A 19,340-nucleotide genomic window follows, 5' to 3' on the forward strand; every position below is an offset into this window, starting at 1 on the left:
TATACAAGGCACTGGTGAGACCTCACCTGGAATACTGTGTGCAGTTCTGGTCTACCATGTTTAAGAAGAATGAATTCAAACTGGAACAGGTACAGAGAAGGGCTACTAGGATGATCTGAGGAATGGAAAACCTGTCTTATGAAAGGAGACTCAAGGAGCTTGGCTTGTTTAGCCAAACCAAAAGAAGGTTGAGGGGAGATATGATTGCTCTCTATAAATATATCACAGGGATAAATACCAGGGAGGGAGAGGAATTATTTAAGCTCAGTGTCAATGTGGACACAAGAACAAATGGATATAAACTGGCCACCAGGAAGTTTAGACTTGAAATTAGATGAAGGTTTCTAACCATCAGAGGAGTGAAGTTTTGGAATAGCCTTCCAAGGGAAGCAGTGGGGCAAAAGATCTATCTGGCTTTAAGATTAAACTTGATAAGTTTATGAAGGAGATGGTATGATGGGATAACATGGTTTTGGTAATTAAATATTCATGGTAAATAGGCCCAATGGCCTGTGATGGGATATTAGATGGGGTGCGATCTGAGTTACCCAGGAAAGAATTTTCTATAGTATCTGGCTGGTGAATCTTGCCCATATGCTCAGGGTTTAGCTGATCACCATATTTGGGGTCGGGAAGGAATTTTCCTCCAGGGCAGATTGGAAGAGGCCCTGGAGGTTTTTCGCCTTCCTCTGTAGCATGGGGGCACGGGTCACTTACTGGAGGATTCTCTGCTCCTTGAAGTCTTTAAACCACGATTTGAGGACTTCAATAGCTCAGACATAGGTGAGAGGTTTTTCGCAGGACTGGGGGTGAAATTCTGTGGCCTGCATTGTGCAGAAGGTCAGACTAGATGATCATAATGGTCCCTTCTTGACCTTAGTATCTATGAGCTGCCAATGTGATATGGCTGTGAAAAAAGCTAATGTCGTCTTGGGATGCATCAGGAGAGGTATTTCCAGTAGGGATAAGGAGGTTTTAGTACCGTTATATAAGGCACTGGTGAGACCTCACCTGGAGTACTGTGTGCAGTTCTGGTCTCCCATGTTTAAGAAGGATGAATTCAAACTGGAACAGGTACAGAGAAGGGCTACTAGGATGATCCGAGGAATGGAAAACTTGTCTTATGAAAGGAGACTCAGGGAGCTTGGCTTGTTTAGCCTAACTAAAAGAAGGCTGAGGGGAGATATGATTGCTCTCTATAAATATATCAGAGGGACAAATACCAGAGAGGGAGAGGAATTATTTAAACTCAGTACCAATGTGGACACAAGAACAAATGGATATAAACTGGCCACTAGGAAATTTAGATTAGAAATTAGACGAAGGTTTCTAACAATCAGAGGAGTGAAGTTTTGGAATAGCCTTCCGAGGGAAGTAGTGGGGGCAAAAGATCTATCTTGCTTTAAGATTAAACTCGATAAGTTTATGGAGGAGATGGTATGATGGGATAACATGGTTTTGGTAATTAAATATTCATGGTAAATAGGCCCAATGGCCTGTGATGGGTTTTAGATGGGGTAAGGTCCAAGTTACCTGGGAAAGAATTTTCTGTAGTATCTGGCTGATGAATCTTGCCCATATGCTCAGGGTTTAGCTGATCGCCATATTTGGGGTCGGGAAGGAATTTTCCTCCAGGGCAGATTGGAAGAGGCCCTGGAGGTTTTTCGCCTTCCTCTGTAGCATGGGGCACGGGTCACTTGCTGGAGGATTCTCTGCTCCTTGAGGTCTTTAAACTACAATTTGAGGACTTCAATAGCACAGATATAGGTGTGAGGTTTTTTTTGTAAGAGTGGTGGGTGAAATTCTGTGGCCTGCGTTGTGCAGGAGGTCAGACTAGATGATCATAATGGTCCCTTCTGACCTAAATATCTATGAATCTATGAATCTATGAATTTTTTTGGTTAGGTGTGTCAGTGGGGCGGCGATTTGGCTGTATTGCGGTACAAATCGCCTGTAATAACTGGCCAAACCTAAGAAGGATTGGACCTGTTTCTTTGACCTTGGGACAAGTCACTTTTGGATAACATCCACTTTGGCCTGTAGGGGGCTGATAGTTCCTTGACCCAGCTGGTGTCCAAGGTAAGTCACTCTGTTGACGCCTATTTGACACTTCTTAGCCTTAACAGTTAGTCCTGCCTCCCTTATGCGCTCAAAGACTTTTTGTAGATGTTCCAGGTGTTCTGCCCAGGAATCCAAAAATATGGCCACATCGTCAAGGTAGGCGACTGCATATTCTCCTAATCCCACTAGGAGACCATCTACAAGTCTTTGGAAGGTGGCGGGTGCATTCCGCAGCCCGAAAGGGAGTACATTAAATTCAGACAGCCCGACATGGGTGGTGAAGGCTGACCTTTCCTTGGCGGATTCATCTAGCGGTACCTGCCAGTACCCCTTGGTTAAGTCCAAGGTAGAGATGAACTGGGCCCATCCCAGTTTCTCTAATAGTTCATCTGTGTGTGGCATTGGATAGTTGTCTGGGCGAGTTACAGCATTTAGCTTACGGTAGTCCATGCAAAAACGTATCTCCCCATCTGGTTTGGGAACCAGAACCACTGGAGAGGCCCATGCACTTCCAGAGGGGCGGATTACCCCCATCTGTAGCATATCCTGGATCTCCCGTTCTATAGCAGTTTTAGCTTGAGGAGACACCTGGTAAGATTGGACTTTAATTGGGTGAGCATTACCTGTGTCAGTGGAGTGGTATGCCCGTACAGTCAGTCCTGGGGTGGCTGAGAACATTGGCGCACAACTCCTAGATCTGCTGTCGCTGCATACGCCCAAGGGTCATGGAGAGGTTCACCTCTTCCACACCACCAGCACTTTTCCCTTCGTAGTAGACACCTTCAGGCCACTCAGTGTCATCTCCTCCCTGGGCTGTAAACTGACAAACCTTTAATTCTCTGGAATAAAAGGGCTTTAGAGAATTAATATGGTACTGTCAAGGTTCCTCCCCAACTCTGAACTCTAGGGTACAGATGTGGGGACCTGCATGAAAACCTCCTAAGCTTATTTTTACCAGCTTAGGTTAAAACTTCCCCAAGGTACAAATTAATTTTATCCTTTGCCCCTGGATTTCCACTGCCACCACCAAACTTTAACTGGGTTTACTGGGAAAACGTAGTTTGGACACGTCTTTCCCCCAAAAATCCTCCCAAACCTTGCACCCCACTTCCTGGGAAAGGTTTGGTAAAAATCCTCACCAATTTGCATAGGTGACCACAGACCCAAACCCTTGGATCTTAGAACAATGAAAAAAGCATTCAGTTTTCTTACAAGAAGACTTTTAATAGAAGTAAAGGAATCACCTCTGTAAAATCAGGATGGTAGATACCTTACAGGGTAATTAGATTCAAAACATAGAGAATCCCTCTAGGCAAAACCTTAAGTTACAAAAAAGACACACAGAAAGGAATATTCATTCTATTCAGCACAGTTCTTTTCTCAGCCATTTAAAGAAATCATAATCTAATCATAAAAGTTCTAAGACTCCATTCCTGTTCTGTCCCCAGCAAAAGCAGCATACAGACAGACCCAGACCCTTTGTTTTTCTCCCTCCTCCCAGCTTTTGAAAGTATCTTGTCTCCTCATTGGTCATTTTGGTCAGGTGCCAACAAGGTTACCTTTAGCTTCTTAACCCTTTACATGTGAGAGGATTTTTTCCTCTGGCCAGGAGGGATTTTAAAGGGGTTTACCCATCCCTTTATATTTATGACAGGTACGCCTTAGGCTTTCGGTTGGAGGTGGGGAATGCTAGGAGATAATTAACAGCTCCCAGGCGCTCCTGGACCATGAATGGCCATTCCCATGACGCTTCCATTTTATGGGCCTGGAGCGCCTTTAGGACCATGACCTGGTCCCCTACTTTGAAGGAACGCTCTCTGGCATGTTTATCATACCAGGCTTTTTGCTCTTTTTGAGCATCCTGTAGGTTTTCTTTCACAAGGGCTGGAGAGGTTCGGAGGGTGTTTTGTAGGTTGGTTACAAAGTCCAGAACATTAGTTCCTGGAGAAGGTGTAAATCCCTCCCATTGCCGCTTCACCAACTGTAATGGCCCCTTAACATCGCGGCCATATACAAGTTCAAATGGTGAAAACCCTAAACTAGGATGTGGTACAGCTCTGTAGGCAAAAAGCAACTGCTGCAACACTAGGTCCCAATCACTGGAGTGCTCATTTACAAATTTACATATCATGGCCCCCAAAGTTCCATTAAACTTCTCCACCATGCCATTTGTTTGATGGTGGTAAGGAGTGGCAACCAAGTGATTCACCCCATGAGCTTCCGAAAGGCTTTCCATAGTTCCTGCCAGGAAATTAGTCCCTGCATCTGTGAGGATGTCAGAGGGCCAACCTACCCTGGCAAAAATGTCTGCTAGTGCCTGGCACACACTTTTAGCCCTGGTGTTGCTTAGAGCTACTACTTCCGGCCATCGGGTGGCAAAATCCATGAAAGTCAGGATGTACTGCTTCCGTCAGGGTGTCTTTTTCGGAAAAGGACCCAGAATATCCACAGCTACTCGCTGAAATGGAACTTCAATGATGGGGAGTGGCTGGAGAGGGGCTTTGACCTGGTCTTGGAGTTTTCCCACTCTTTGGCATACTTCACAAGACCGGACATAGGTAGAAACATCCTTGCCCATTCCCTCCCAGTGGAATGACCCCCCCAAACAGTCTTTGGTCCTGTTCACCCCAGCATGGCCACTAGGATGATCGTGGGCTAAGTTCAAGAGCTTGACCCGGTATTTAGTTGGAACTACCAACTGTCTCTGAGGATGCCAGTTGTCCTGGTGTTCACTGAAAAGAGTTTCCTTGTACAAAAGTCCTCTTTCTACAAGAAACCTGGATCGATTAGAAGATCTGAGAGGCGGTGGGTTGCTCCGTGCTGTCATCCAAGCTCTCTGGAGGCTTTCATCTGCTTCCTGTTTGGTCTGGAACTGTTCTCTTGATGCTGGAGATATCAGTTCCTCATTGGATTGTGGACCTATGCTTGGTCCCTCTGGAAGCGATGTAGGGGATGGGGCTGTTTCCGTTGACTGTGAACCGCTCTCCACTGGGACACTATGTTGGGGTTCAGGCTCCGGCTGAGCCTCTTGTGTAGGGTTATCGGCTGCTGCCGGTTCAGGTTCGGTGGGGCCCTCTGGTGTTGGGGTTTCAAGTACTGGATTCAGTGCTGGCAATGGGTCTGGTGCTGGTTGTTCTGCCAGTTTCGGTTCTGGGGCTGGCTCTGTCTGGGTCTCTGGGACTGGATTCACTACTGCTGTTGCTGATGTTGGCATGGGGTCCGGTTTCATCACCTCTGACCGGGTCCTGGTAGAAGTTTCCGGAATAGAGCTAGGCGTCACAGCTTGCTTAGCCTGGCTGCAGGTGACCATTCCCACCCTCTTGGCCCACTTCACATAATTGGCCAAGTCTTCCCCCAACAGCGTGGGGATGGGATAATCATCATAGCCAGTAAAAGTCCCCGTTCCTGACCAGCCCTTGTACTGGACAGGCAACTTGGCTGTAGGCAAATTGAAAGAGTTGGACTTGAAGGGTTGAATCATCACTTGGATCTCTGGGTCGATTAAATTGCGGTCCACTAAGGAAGCATGGATAGCTGACACTTGTGCTCTGGTGTCCCTCCACATGGTGACACCCCAATCTAACCCACTCAACCCCACTTGCCACTCATAGCCAGGGATACAACCCAGGAGTCCTAGCACCCTGATCTAACTGAGTAGTTTTCAACCAGGGGTATGTGTACCCCTGGGGGTATGGAGAGGTCTTCTGGGGGTACATCAACTCATCTAAATATTTACCTAGTTTTACAACAAGCTACATAAAAAAGCACTTACAAAGTCGGTACAACCTAAAATGTCAGTCAATGACTTGTTTATACTGCTCTATATACTATGCACTGAAATGTAAGCACAAAATTTATAATCCAATTGATTTATTTTATAACTATACGGTAAAAATGAGAGTCAGCAATTTTCCAGCAATAGTGTGCTGGCACACTTTTTTATTTTTATGTCTGATTTTGTAAGCAAGTAGTTTTTAAGTGAGGTGAAACTTGAGAGTACGCAAGACAAATCAGACTCCTGAAAGGGGTATAGTAGTCTGGAAAGGTTGAGAGCCACTGATCTAACCCACTCAACCCCAATCGCCTCCCACAGCCAGGGATAGAACCTAGGAGTCCAAGCCCCCCTCGTCTAACCCATTAGTCCTCACTCCCATCACATTGCATTGGACAGAAATGAGAAGGTCTCTAACCATCAGGAACAGCTTTCCAATGGGAGTGGGTGGGGTAAACCATTAATTTTAAGGGAGAACTAGGCAAATAGATGAGTGGGATTGCTTGTGATGGGGAGGAGGGCAGGGCTTGGCAGCCCTGAAGCTCCTTTCTGGTTCATGTCTGATGTTCCTAGAAGCTCATGCTTCCAGGTTTCAGCTAGTCACCTGTGGGGGTCAGGAAGGGAAATCCACCCCCCAAAAAAAGTTTTGGTTTGGTTTGAGTTTGGGTTTTTTTATGGGAGGGGTTGTTTGTGTTGTTGTCTCTTCCTCAAAGCATCAGGGATGGCCAGTGCTGGAGATGGGACATTGGGTGGGGTGGACCAGGGCTCTGAGGTGGCACCCAGCATTCTCTGTCTCGGATGCTCAGCTGGCTGGTTCTTGCTCACATGCTCTGGGTCTAACTGATCGCTCTGTGTGGGGTGGGGAAGGAATTTCCCCCCAGATCAGATTGGCAGTGACCTTGGGGGTTTTGCTCCTTCTTCTGCAGCGTGGGATGTATCTCATTCATCAGGGTTATCTGGGTGTATCTCACTTAACCCTTTCCCTGCTATTGCTGGGGCTCTGGTGCCCATCAGTCCCTTCTATTCTCTGCCTGTGGCACAAAACAGTTTAGCTTCCTGAGGGCTCTCCTACTTTGGTCTAATTTCAGCCACGGGGTGGTCTTGGTGGCCTGTGATCTACAGAGGGTCAGACAAGGTGACCTGGTGGTCCCTTGTAGCCTTAAACTCTAACCCAGGAGTCCAGACTTCCAGACTCTGCTCTAACCCACTGGATCCCATTTTCCCACTCCTCTCCAAGAATGATGAATAGATCCCAAGAGTGCTGACTACCCTTCACTCCCCGCTGTAAGCCGCTGGACCCACTGCCCTCTGAGAACTGGTAAAAGAACCCCAGAGTCCTGGCTCCCAGTCCTGACCACTAGACCCACACACCGTATCAATTTTAGGCATTAACGGAGGCTGTCCGTCTCTGAGGGGCGTCCATCCGTTATCTTTCATGGGAGTTTGAGCCACTTAATAAATCACACGGACCAGACTGCAAATCCCTTGGCGTAATTAGCTTGTTTTGATGTCTGAACTCTTCTCGCTCTGGGTATTGATGATTTGGGCTGCTGGCGGAGTCAATTAAAGAACTGAGCTGAATTTGCTGCTGGTTCCTGCTTGAAAAGTTGGAGCCAGGCAATTAAAAGGAAAAGTTACCTGATTTCCTGAGAGAGCTGAGGGGAGATCCAAGTCCTGGGAGAGGGGTTGGGGCTGTGGGTCAGGACTGGGCGTCCCAGGCGGAAAAGGGAGCTGTGTCTCCAGGGTCCATTCAGCTCTTGGTCTCTGGCAATGAGCAGAGCTATTCAGTCTCAGGTTCACATGGACCCATGCAATGCTGGGAACAAGCCCACTCATTACACATGGACTCCACTGCACAGAGCAGGCGGGTGTCACTACTGAAAGGGGGTCTAGTTCATCACGGTCCAACACAAGGTGGTTGGGATGAGAGACCCCTGTCCTAGGACCACGATCCACACTCAGGCACGGTAGAACAGACCTAGTGCAGAAATGAATGGGAGCTCCAGGGGGGATGAACTCTGCACCTGACAGCCCACGGAGAGGAGCAGGGGGGGAAATCACTTGAAAAGTTCCCATGCACCCGTTGTCATTTATGCACACCCCACCCCTCTAGTTACCAGGCTCCCTCCCACGTCCGAAGACATAAGGGGCTAGATCCACACAGGGAACTTACACCCAGTGTAACGTTTAGGTTCCTGCTGCCCAGTGCAATCCAGAGCCACTAGGTAGGTGCCCAGGCTCCACAGACCATGCATAGGGATAGACGGGTAACTACAGCCCAGAGCCACCGAAACTAACCAAAGGGAAGTGCTGAGGGAGGGGTGGGGCCAAAGTCTGACCCTTCAAAGGGTCGCAGGCACCTATCACAACTGGGACCCCTCTGTGGGACCTAGGATGAACCTGTGAATTTCCCTAAATACTTTTATGAACCATCCGTACGGCTCTGGGCTGATCCCCTTGGCGGCCCTTGCCCCCTGGGGGAAGGAATCGGATCTCTCCCTAGGCCACGACAGACCAGGCCAGGTATTCACAGAGCCACTAGGACCTTCTGGATTGCACGTTGGGATGGAAGACCCTAGAGAGATGCGGGGAACCTCAGGGACCGAAGACAAACCCCTAGCTGCAGAGCCAGCTGAACGTGTCGGTGGCTGTATCTGGAGGACAAAGACATGGCGGGGGCGGGGGGGGGGAGGTAACTCTGTCAATGAGAGCTGGGTTCACCCAGGTAACTTGCGTGCTGGGGACTGAGGGCCAAAGGCAGCAGAATGGGGCGTGGGGGAGCAGGGCATGGACAGGCCCCAGCTCTCACCAACAGGAACTGTAACCCAAGTCTGCCTCCCTCCTACCAACCCAAAGCCTGGCAGCCTGCAGCCAGAGGACTGATAGAGGGTCCCCTTGGGTTGAAAAGGCTGTTTGGTGTTGCTGCAGATCCGGCCTGGGGACACTGCGCCCTGCAGGGATGGAACAAGTGTCCTCCAGGAGTTTGGCCCAGCCGGGGAACCCCAGAGAGAGACAGGGATCACTGGTGCCCCCAGGCCAAGATGGGGAAGCCTGGCCCTGTGGAACTGGGTGGATCCCTGGGGCCAGCCCAATAAGGGGGAACTTCCAGGATATTTGTCCGCAGGTCTCCTACCGTGCAGGGGCCCTGGGACTTGCAGCGGGGCTGGCCCTTGGTCTCTGTTGTTCCACTTCGTATGATGCTGTCCTTGGCTCAGAGACTTGAGCCTGACATTCCCCCTCCCGGCTAGGTGCCCTGACCACTGGCCCACAGTCAAGTCCCACCAGCTCGTGGCTGTTTGGTTATCTGACACCCATATGAGGCTTAGAAAAGACCTGGATCAGAATGTGTCCTCCCACCAGGCAGGACCCTATAATAAGGATCTCAACTGGGGTCTCCTCCATCCCAGGTAAGTGCTCCAACCACAGAGCTCTAGAGCAGTGGTTCTCAAGCGGTGCTCCAGGGTCTGCGAAAGACTCAGACTGAAAACGGACTGACCAGAATCCGGCTATATGTAGAGACGTAGATTTCCAATGGCTCCATGCTGCCACTCAAAATTTCCAAAGAAGTCTGCATCGCCATTCAAAACTTTTTAGGAGCCCGCCAATGAAAAAAGGTTGAGAACCGCTGCTCTGGAGTATGCAGAAGTGTCCCCTCCTCCTCCAGGGCTTAGACTGAGCCAGGGGTCAGGGCTGAGGGGGCTGGCGCTGGCCCACTGACCGTAATTTAGGAACGCACCAGGTTAGGCAGCAGCTGAGTGGGATTTGGAGGATAAGTGTATGTCTACACAGCAACTAGATAGCTGGGAACCTCCAACTTCGCAGGGTCCTAGAGCCCTGACATCTACACAGCAGTGAAACAGCTCCTCAGCCTGAGCCCCAGAAGCCTGAGTCGACTGACACGGGCCAGCTGCTGGTGCCTACTCACTGTGTAAACTCTCAATGGATCTGCCCGAGTCACCTCTGCTATCTGAGTAATTTTCCCTCTGCACTGTGGGGCTGCCTTAGTCCCGGGGGACTGATCAGCTGCTCAGAGTCAGAGCTGACCAGGGCTGCATCTCCATTTGCATTCCTGAGAGAAATACTCGACACATTGTGACCATCGAACAGTAGTTAAAGAGACAGACAGACAGGTGGTTGTGTAGGAGGAGGGACCGACTGACACCACTCACCGACCATGGACCTCATCGATAACAGATTTTATTCATTATTTATTTATTACAAAAGAAAAACAACAACCTTTAAACATATGATAAAACAAAAAGAACCTTCCAAAAGAAATATACCACCGCTCTGTACACACACACACACACACAGAGCAGGGCCCTGGGCCACACCCACTGTGAAAGGGCCCTAAGGAAGTCCGACCCCCAAACCTACAGGGACTAGGCAGCTACAACACCCCTTAATAACCTTTGAACGTCCCCATGTCATAAGCCAGACAAACCAAGGGGGGTCAGGGCCAGTGATTCCAGCCCATGGGAAGGAAACAGGAAGGGGGAGTGTGGAAAAGGAGAAAAGGCAGGGCACAGGTGCAGATGGAAGAGCCATTGGTGGCCTTGGTAGAGGTCTCCTAGTCCCAGTGCAATTTCTTCACACCTGGGATCAGCTCATTGGAGTGATTTATTGGGGTACCAGGGGCAGAGCCTGGGTAGAGCTCATTGCTATGGGAGATTGGACAATGTTGAGTGGAGAGAGAGTGGGAAAAGAGGGACCTCTGTCCCTCTTTTGGGGGGGGGAAATCACTCAGTCCCCATCCTTTGCCTCCATACCCAGTTGTAAATCCCCTGCTGCCCCACAAGCCTCTCAAAGCCATTATACTCATGGGACCCACTAGGGGGCAGCAGAAAACAGGACAAGTCCGACCCCTCCAGCAGCAGCATGGAGGGCAAGGAGCTATCTTTGCACATTCCCTCCCCACAGCATCATTCGCTCTGTGCTCGGTATGCCACAGTAGCTGCCGCCTGGTTGCCAGGTCCCTGCATCTTGCCGTTCACCACCAGCAGGAGTGGGGTATCCAGACGGATCCCAGGGAAGGAGAAGCTCTGGGGGTACCGTGAAGACAGAGAAGTCAGTCAGAAGGGTGGTTAACTCTGAATCCTACTGATGACTGTTCGCACATTTCAGAGTAACAGCCGTGTTAGTCTGTATTCGCAAAAAGAAAAGGAGTACTTGTGGCACCTTAGAGACTAACCAATTTATTTGAGCATGAGCTTTCGTGAGCTACAGCTCACTTCATCGGATGCTGTAGCTCACGAAAGCTCATGCTCAAATAAATTGGTTAGTCTCTAAGGTGCCACAAGTACTCCTTTTCTGTTTGCACATTATGGGTTGAAAAATTCCCCACCCATCTATGAGGCAGGGCAAATTCCACTGTTAACTCCTACTGATGGTGATTTTCATTTCATGTGCTGAGGTTTTTAAACCTGCCTAAGGGATCTGGGTGCCCAAATTTAACAAGTGTCAAGAGCCCAAATTCCCTAGGCAGCTGTAAAAAACCTGAAGAGCCAGTGTGTCGTCCCCCCACCTTCCTGCAGAAGACTGAGATGTGTTCTGGTGAGGGAGGAGGTGCCCAGTCTCCCAGCAACGGTGTGAAAATTAACTCTTTCCTTGCTGGGCAGTTAGTGGGCTTCTGCTTCCCTGGACGTGGGAGTGATTATTGGGGTAGGGAATTGCAACCCCCCTCCCCCAATTCAAAGGCATTTCCTCTACCCCATAACAAGGGGGCTGGGAAAGACAGATCGCCCCCATCGTACTGTGACAAAGGCCCCATCACTCTGGCGTCTGTGGCCCTGTAACTGAGGTCTAACAGCTCACATAGGAAGCGATGCACGTAGCAGACAGGAAGTCTCGAGTTCATTCATGCCTTCCGCCACCACAGTGGGGGTGGGAAGACACAACAGGTGGAGGGAGGGGCATGAGGAAAGGGTGGGGATTAACCTTTAAACTGACGAAGAGCTACAGTCCTATATCAACCTGCTATCTCTGGTGTCTTCCCATATCCCTCCACCCACAGGGCCAGGGCTAGGAATCCCACCAGCACTAAGCCAGGGGCAGGGAGGACCGAGCCACACTCACCTTGCCCTGGTGCTGGACGTGGTGATGCCGGAGATGCGGCTCAGGGATGGCCACTGAGTCGCCGATGAGCACACCCCAGCTCTGGACCATGTTATAAACAGTAACAGCAAAACAGGGGCCCTTGGAGTCAGCCAGGCCGAATGTGCTGCCAGAAAACCAGGCGAGAGTGTGAGTAAGGTGATGGGACAGGAGGTGAGGGGATGGATGGATGGTGCTGAGGATGCATAGATGGAAAGCCACATGGATGGCTATGAGAATGGCTGGATGGGTGTACGGAACTGAGGAAACGGATGGATGGAGTTCAGGACACACAGATGGACAGAGCTCAGGACTGACAGATGTGTAGCAGGAGAATAGGCAACATCAACAGAAAGCACTAAAGTTGGAGGGATGGACAGATGGTACTCACAAGGGCACCTTCTCATCCGTGGTGAGGCTGAAGATCACCCTTCCCAGCACTACGGCCCCCGTGTTCACACCTGGCTGTAGGGCACTCAGAAGCCGATGCTCCAGTGCCACCTTCTGGCCTGAGGACCCCTGGTACCGCCCATCCCCACAGGGGCCCAGCTGGGATGGGCGCAGGCTTCCCAACATGCTCTGCAGCTTCTTAACCTTCACTTTGCCCTGCAGGGGGAGGAAGGGGAGCAGGGTCACTGACTGAGACATGTCTCCCTGTAGGCCAGCCAGGGAAGGGCAGGGAGCAGGGGAGATGCTCTACCTTGTTCTCCAGGAGACTGGTGAGTCGCTCCAGGAAATCCAGAAGCTGCTGGTGGCGCTGCTGGGGTTCGGGCCAGGTTGGATCAAGGACTGCAGCATGGGAAAACCCCTCCAGGGCCTCCGTGTAATTCTCCTCATATTTATGCAGCTAACCCAAGTGAAACACAGCGTAGTGCTACTTTTACAACAGTGGGGCTTGGCACCAGGACTCCTGGGTTCTGTTGCAGGCCTGAGGGGGTCTAGTGGGTTAGAGTGAGGGGGCTGGGAGCAAGGACTCCTGGTTTCCATTCCTGGCTCAAAGTGTGAGGGGAGTAGGGAGAAGCCCCTACTGGGTTAGAGCAGCGTGTGCAGGGAATCAGGATTCCTGGGTTCAATTCCTGGCTCTGGGAGGGGAGTGGGGTCTAGTGGTTAGCCAGAAAGTAGCAGTGACGCACACACACACTGAGCAGGGCTCATTCCTTCCAGCAGGGGGCAGCAGGCACAGGGACACAGAGCCCCCTAAAACCACACTGGGACACTGATGCTGGCACTGCCTCCCAGGGGAGAGTGCCCCTCCTGAACCCCTGACACCTTTCAGTCACACCTTCCACTCCCCTCCCTCCCACCTTCTCACCGTAGCTCTGTTGAGGTGCAGGTCCGGGTTACAGGATGCTGTAGGATCCACCTTTTCCTAGTGTGGAGAGGAAATCAACATCAGAGCGCCCCCTGCTGAGCCTTCTTCCCTGCTCCCTGCAGCACAGGGCTCCCTTGCAACCAGCAGAAGACAGGGCAGTACCTACCGCCTGGGCATAGGCACTTAGGGCCTGCTGGGAGATACTGGGGTTCTGGCCGGTGTTGAAAAACAGCGAGAGGTAGGCATTTCCCAAGATGTCTGCGGCAGAGAGACACAGAGGTTAGCACGGAGAACACACGGACATCAAAGAAGATGAACAGCTGGCTGGTTGGAGGCATATAGCTGTGAATAGAGGATTAAATGGATGACTACAGCTGAGGATGGATGGAGAGATGGTTATAGCTGAGGATGGACAGACTGAGGCATATAGCTGAGGGGAATGGATGGCTACAGCTAAGGATGGAGGGATGGCGGGACATTGAGGATGGAGGTTGAATGGATGGAGGGATAGATATAGCTGAGGATGGTGGGTTGAATGGAGGGATGGTGAGACATAGCTGAAAATGGAGGATTGAATGTAGGGATATCGCTGGGGCACATTATCCCCCCCCCAAGAGTCAGGTGAAGGGCAGGAAGTTGCAGAGCATACTGAGAAGCCTGAGCCCTTCCCAACAGGTACAATGTTGGGTCCCAGTGTCCCTTGAAGCAGGGAGTTAACAGGAGCGATGCCTGGGGGCGGGAAAGGGGCTGTCACTCACACCACGAGCGGCCATCCCGCATGTCCATCTGGACAGCCAGCTTGGCCTGCCGGACACTGTCCATGACATTCTGGGCGTGCTGCTCTGTGCTCTCGGCTCGCAGCTGCCGCAGCACCATCGACAGATTCTGCAACGAGACCTTGTTCTTCCGCTGTGAAGGAGACACGGAGCCAGGGTCAACGACTCAGCCCGGCTTCTCGCCTCCCCTCCTCTGCCTTCAGATCAGCCAGCCTTGTCTCTCCTTCCCTCCGCACCCCTCAATCGGCCCTTCGGCCCAGCCAGCCCTGTCTCCCCTTCCCAGGATCAGTCCCTCAGCCCAGTCCCCACCTCTCCCCCCAGATCGGCCCCTTGGCCCCAGCTACCCAGCCCTCCAATGGGCAGCTGGGTCTCTCCCCTTTCTACCCCTGGTATTGGCTACCCCAGCCCACCGGTATGCCTGGAGGTGGAACTCACATGCCCCAGGGCCCCAGAGAAGCAGGTGTGGGCTGCTGTGATGTCACCCTTTTTCCAGTAGGCCTCGCCCAGCTGGTTCCAGGCCTCCACCAGCTCCGGATCCAGCTTCACAGCCTTGACCAGCAGCTCCTCAGCCTCGGGATTGTAGTCAGGTGTAATGTTCAGAGCCTTCCCCTTCAGCATCAACGCCTGAGCCCGGCCCTGGGAACAGCCTGAAGAGATAGAGCCGCAAAGGGAGGGCATAGCCTGGGGCTCAAATCCCCTCCGGCCCCAGGGCATTGGGCTGGCTGGGTCAGGGAGTGAGGAATGTGGCATGAGGCCTTTCCCTTCTAGGGAGTGCCAGCTCCAATCCAGCCCCAGGGGGCCCTAGGTCTGGCTGGCTCATGGGGGTGGGGAATGGGATACCAGGTTTTCCCCTCTAGGGGAGGGCTTGCATTTCCCTCTTATACCCGGTTACCATCTATCTCGCCCATCTGCTGTAGTGTTTTCTCCATTTCCTCCACCACGTCCTGCTGCTTTCTCCCAGCATCCTCCATGCTGTGGCTTTCAAAGTAGTGATCCCGGAAATAGTACAGGCCATCGACCAATTCCTGTGAGGATGAGGGACAGGTGGATGAGAGAGGCAGGAGTGGGAAGGAGCCCATCGGTAAACTACACCCTAGCAGCAGCTGCCTAAGGGGGCATGTAGCCTGGCAGTTAAGGCACTGGACTAGCACTCAAGAAACCTGCGTTCAAAGCCCAGTTTTACGGGAGACTATGCCTGTAACCTTGGGTAAGTCATTAGGCTAGGAATTTCAAAGGAGCCTAAAGGAATGAGGCCCCCAAATGACACTGAAAGCCAACTGAGCTCCTAACTCCTTTGGCCTCATTTGCAAATCCCTGTAACTGAATCTCTCCATGCCTAGGTTGGGATTTTCAAAGCTGGCTAAGGAATCTGGAAATCAGTTCCCATTATTATATGTATTACCATAGCGCCTAGGAGCCCAGTCATGGCCCAGGGCTCCTTTGTGCTAAATGCTATACAAACACAAAAAAGAAAAGGAGTACTTGTGGCACCTTAGAGACTAACCAATTTATTTGAGCATTCTGAAACCTGTACAAACACAGAACAAAATGGCTGTCCCAGCTCCAGAGAGCTAATTCCTGGGAACTGGGCTTCCCAATCCAACACACTGTTCTGATCTCATCAATTTTAGATGACAAGCTCTTCAGGGAGGCACTGTCTCACTGTGGGTCTGTGCAGCATCCGGCACAATGGGCCCTCACTTCAGTCAGGGTCTTGGCAGAACCTGGCACAACAGGATTCCGATCTTATTAGAGGTCTGTGCGGTACCGGCACAGCGAGGCCATGATCACACCTGGGTATCATTCTAAGTGCCCAGAGGATCAATCTGTAGATATGAGCCCTATCACCTGATGTACAGGCCTCGCACACTGCAGCCTCTCATGGCTTTCACCACGGTTATTATTAATAATATGTCTTATGGTAGCTCTTGTCCAACGTCAGAGCGCACATTGTGCCGGGCGCCGCACAGACCCCGACCGAGATCAGGGCCCCCACTGTGCCGGGCGCCGCACAGACCCCGACCGAGATCAGGGCCCCCACTGTGCCGGGCGCCGCATAGACCCCGACCGAGATCAGGGCCCCCACTGTGCCGGGCGCCGCACAGACCCCGACCGAGATCAGGGCCCCCACTGTGCCGGGCGCCGCACAGACCCCGACCGAGATCAGGGCCCCCACTGTGCCGGGCGCTGCACAGACCCTGACAGAGGCCTCCTATTGTGCTGGGCACTGCACAGACACAGTGGGAGACAGACCCTGCTCTGAAAAGCTCCCCTGTCTAAACAGGCAAAGGAATGACCATCTCCCCATTTTATAAACAGGGAAAGTGAGGCACAGAGGGGGAAGTGACCTCCCCAAGCTCAATGGTGGAAGTGGAAATGGGACCCAAGTCTAGTGCCCCAGATGTCCTCTTAAAGCCCCAAATCTCAGTGACCTAACACAGTCAGATTCCTCCCCCCTCCATCTGCTAATGATTTTAATTACAAACCCAATACACAGTTGATAAAGGCAGTGTACAAATGTTACATCCCAGGGCATTTTACAGGCTGTTTCCCATTACAGGCCTGTTATTTGCACCCATCTTGGGCTGGGGACTTTAAAGAGCAAAAGGAAAATGGCTAAACCCACCCAGATGCTGAGAGAGAGGGTGCAGGGAAAAACACATGACAAAGGGAAGAGGTTAATTCACACACAGGGATTGCAAAAGCAGAAGGCACTGTAAGGGAGATATAGGGCAAGGCTCTGTGTGTGTGTCTGTGCATGTAACAAAAGGATTTGTGTGTGTGCACCTCTCTGTGTTTGTGCAGGAATCAGTGTGTGTATCCGAGTGGATGCGCAGTGATCAGTGTGTGTGTCATTGTGTGGGTGCATCGTGTGCGAGCAGGGATGAGTGTGTGCGCAGGGATGAGTGACGGGGTGTGTGTGTGTGTGTTCAGGGAACAGTGTGTGTTTTTGTGCAGGGATCAGAATGTGTGTCGTGTTTCATTGTGTGTGTGTGTGTGTGCACGCAGGGATCAGTGCACGTGCATCGGTGTGTGTCTGTGCTTTGCTCGTGTGTGCACACTGCTTTGTGTGTCTGTATGTGTGTGCATATCTGTGTGCGTATCGGGCGATCGGTGTGTCTGTGCCTTGCTGTGTGTGTGTCTCACAGCCCGCAGGAGCCGGCAGACGCAGAGTTCGCCCCCCCGGCCGTGGCCACTCAGCCAGGCAGCAGCCCCCCCCGGTACCTGCAGGGTTTGCAAGGCCTGGCGGCTTCCTCCTGCTCCCTCCTCAGCCATGATTGCGAGCTCCGCCCCTCCCTCCGCCTCGGCGCCTCCGCGCGCTCCGGGCTGGGCTGCGGACCGAGCAGGGACATCTACAGGGTCGGCGGGGGAATGCTGCACAGCGCCGCTGGCTCTCCCTCCCCCCGCGCCCGCAACCACGCCCTTGCCACACCCCCCCCACCAGCCCCTGCATCGCACACCCCCCAGACACACAGCCCCTGCATTGCTCTGCACACACACACAGCTCCTGCACCCCTCCACACCCAGCTCTTACACTGCACCCCCCCAGTCCCTGCATTGCTCTGCACACACACACAGCTCCTGCACCCCTCCACACCCAGCTCTTACACTGCACCCCCCCAGTCCCTGCATTGCTCTGCACACACACACAGCTCCTGCACCCCTCCACACCCAGCTCTTACACTGCACCCCCCCAGTCCCTGCATTGCTCTGCACACACACACACACACAGCTCCTGCACCCCTCCACGCCCAGCTCTTACACTGCACCCCCCCAGTCCCTGCATTGCTCTGCACACACACACACACACAGCTCCTGCACCCCTCCACGCCCAGCTCTTACACTGCACCCCCCCAGTCCCTGCATTGCTCTGCACACACACACAGCTCCTGCACCCCTCCACACCCAGCTCTTACACTTCACCCCCCCAGCCCCTGCATTGCTCTGCACACACACACAGCTCCTGCACCCCTCCACACCCAGCTCTTACACTGCACCCCCCCAGCCCCTGCATTGCTCTGCACACACACACACAGCTCCTGCACCCCTCCACACCCAGCTCTTACACTGCACCCCCCCAGCCCCTGCATTGCTCTGCACACACACACACAGCTCCTGCACCCCTCCACACCCAGCTCTTACACTGCACCCCCCCAGCCCCTGCATTGCTCTGCACACACACACACAGCTCCTGCACCCCTCCACACCCAGCTCTTACACTGCACCCCCCCAGCCCCTGCATTGCTCTGCACACACACACACAGCTCCTGCACCCCTCCACACCCAGCTCTTACACTGCACCCCCCCAGCCCCTGCATTGCTCTGCACACACACACACAGCTCCTGCACCCCTCCACACCCAGCTCTTACACTGCACCCCCCCAGCCCCTGCATTGCTCTGCACACACACAGCTCCTGCACCCCTCCACACCCAGCTCTTACACTGCACCCCCCCAGTCCCTGCATTGCTCTGCACACACACACACACACACAGCTCCTGCACCCCTCCACACCCAGCTCTTACACTGCACCCCCCCCAGCCCCTGCATTGCTCTGCACACACACACACACAGCTCCTGCACCCCTCCACACCCAGCTCTTACACTGCACCCCCCCAGCCCCTGCATTGCTCTGCACACACACACACAGCTCCTGCACCCCTCCACACCCAGCTCTTACACTGCACCCCCCCAGCCCCTGCATTGCTCTGCACACACACACAGCTCCTGCACCCCTCCACACCCAGCTCTTACACTGCACCCCCCCAGCCCCTGCATTGCTCTGCACACACACACACAGCTCCTGCACCCCTCCACACCCAGCTCTTACACTGCACCCCCCACAGACCCTGCATTGCTCTGCACACACACAGCTCCTGCACCCCTCCACACCCAGCTCTTACACTGCACCCCCCCAGCCCCTGCATTGCTCTGCACACACACACACACAGCTCCTGCACCCCTCCACACCCAGCTCTTACACTGCACCCCCCCCAGCCCCTGCATTGCTCTGCACACACACACACACACAGCTCCTGCACCCCTCCACACCCAGCTCTTACACTGCATCCCCCCCAGCCCCTGCATTGCTCTGCACACACACAGCTCCTGCACCCCTCCACACCCAGCTCTTACACTGCACCCCCCCAGCCCCTGCATTGCTCTGCACACACACAGCTCCTGCACCCCTCCACACCCAGCTCTTACACTGCACCCCCCCAGTCCCTGCATTGCTCTGCACACACACACAGCTCCTGCACCCCTCCACACCCAGCTCTTACACTGCATCCCCCCCAGCCCCTGCATTGCTCTGCACACACACACAC

At 52.9% G+C, this 19,340-nt stretch overlaps 1 protein-coding gene and 1 pseudogene across 1 annotated transcript; one reads left to right on the forward strand and one right to left on the reverse strand.

Annotated features, from left to right (window-relative positions):
• The window catches only part of LOC144273194 (olfactory receptor 4M1-like), a 151,905-nt pseudogene that overhangs the window by 27,976 nt on the left and 104,589 nt on the right, over positions 1–19,340 (forward strand).
• Positions 10,015–17,369, reverse strand: TTC5 (tetratricopeptide repeat domain 5). The gene is made up of 10 exons (XM_077832261.1): positions 17,240–17,369; positions 14,907–15,039; positions 14,450–14,661; positions 13,997–14,147; positions 13,405–13,496; positions 13,239–13,295; positions 12,627–12,773; positions 12,318–12,532; positions 11,909–12,053; positions 10,015–10,875 (listed from the first exon to the last, which is right to left on the reverse strand). Exons 1-10 carry the CDS (start codon positions 17,288–17,290, stop codon positions 10,756–10,758), a joined length of 1,323 nt encoding a protein of 440 aa, XP_077688387.1. The 5' UTR covers positions 17,291–17,369; the 3' UTR covers positions 10,015–10,755.

Source organism: Eretmochelys imbricata, chromosome 13 (genome assembly GCF_965152235.1).
Source record: "Eretmochelys imbricata isolate rEreImb1 chromosome 13, rEreImb1.hap1, whole genome shotgun sequence".
Taxonomy (NCBI): Eukaryota; Metazoa; Chordata; order Testudines; family Cheloniidae; genus Eretmochelys; species Eretmochelys imbricata.

Excerpts from the sequence above, each read along its gene's own strand:
- TTC5 (XM_077832261.1), bottom strand. The coding sequence starts at position 17,290 with ATGGCTGAGGAGGGAGCAGGAGGAAGCCGCCAGGCCTTGCAAACCCTG. Across the intron at positions 15,040-17,239 it reads AGGCCTTGCAAACCCTGCAG|GAATTGGTCGATGGCCTGTA; the intron begins GTACCGGGGGGG and ends TCATCCTCACAG. Across the intron at positions 14,148-14,449 it reads TCTCTGGGGCCCTGGGGCAT|CGGAAGAACAAGGTCTCGTT; the intron begins GTGAGTTCCACC and ends TCTCCTTCACAG.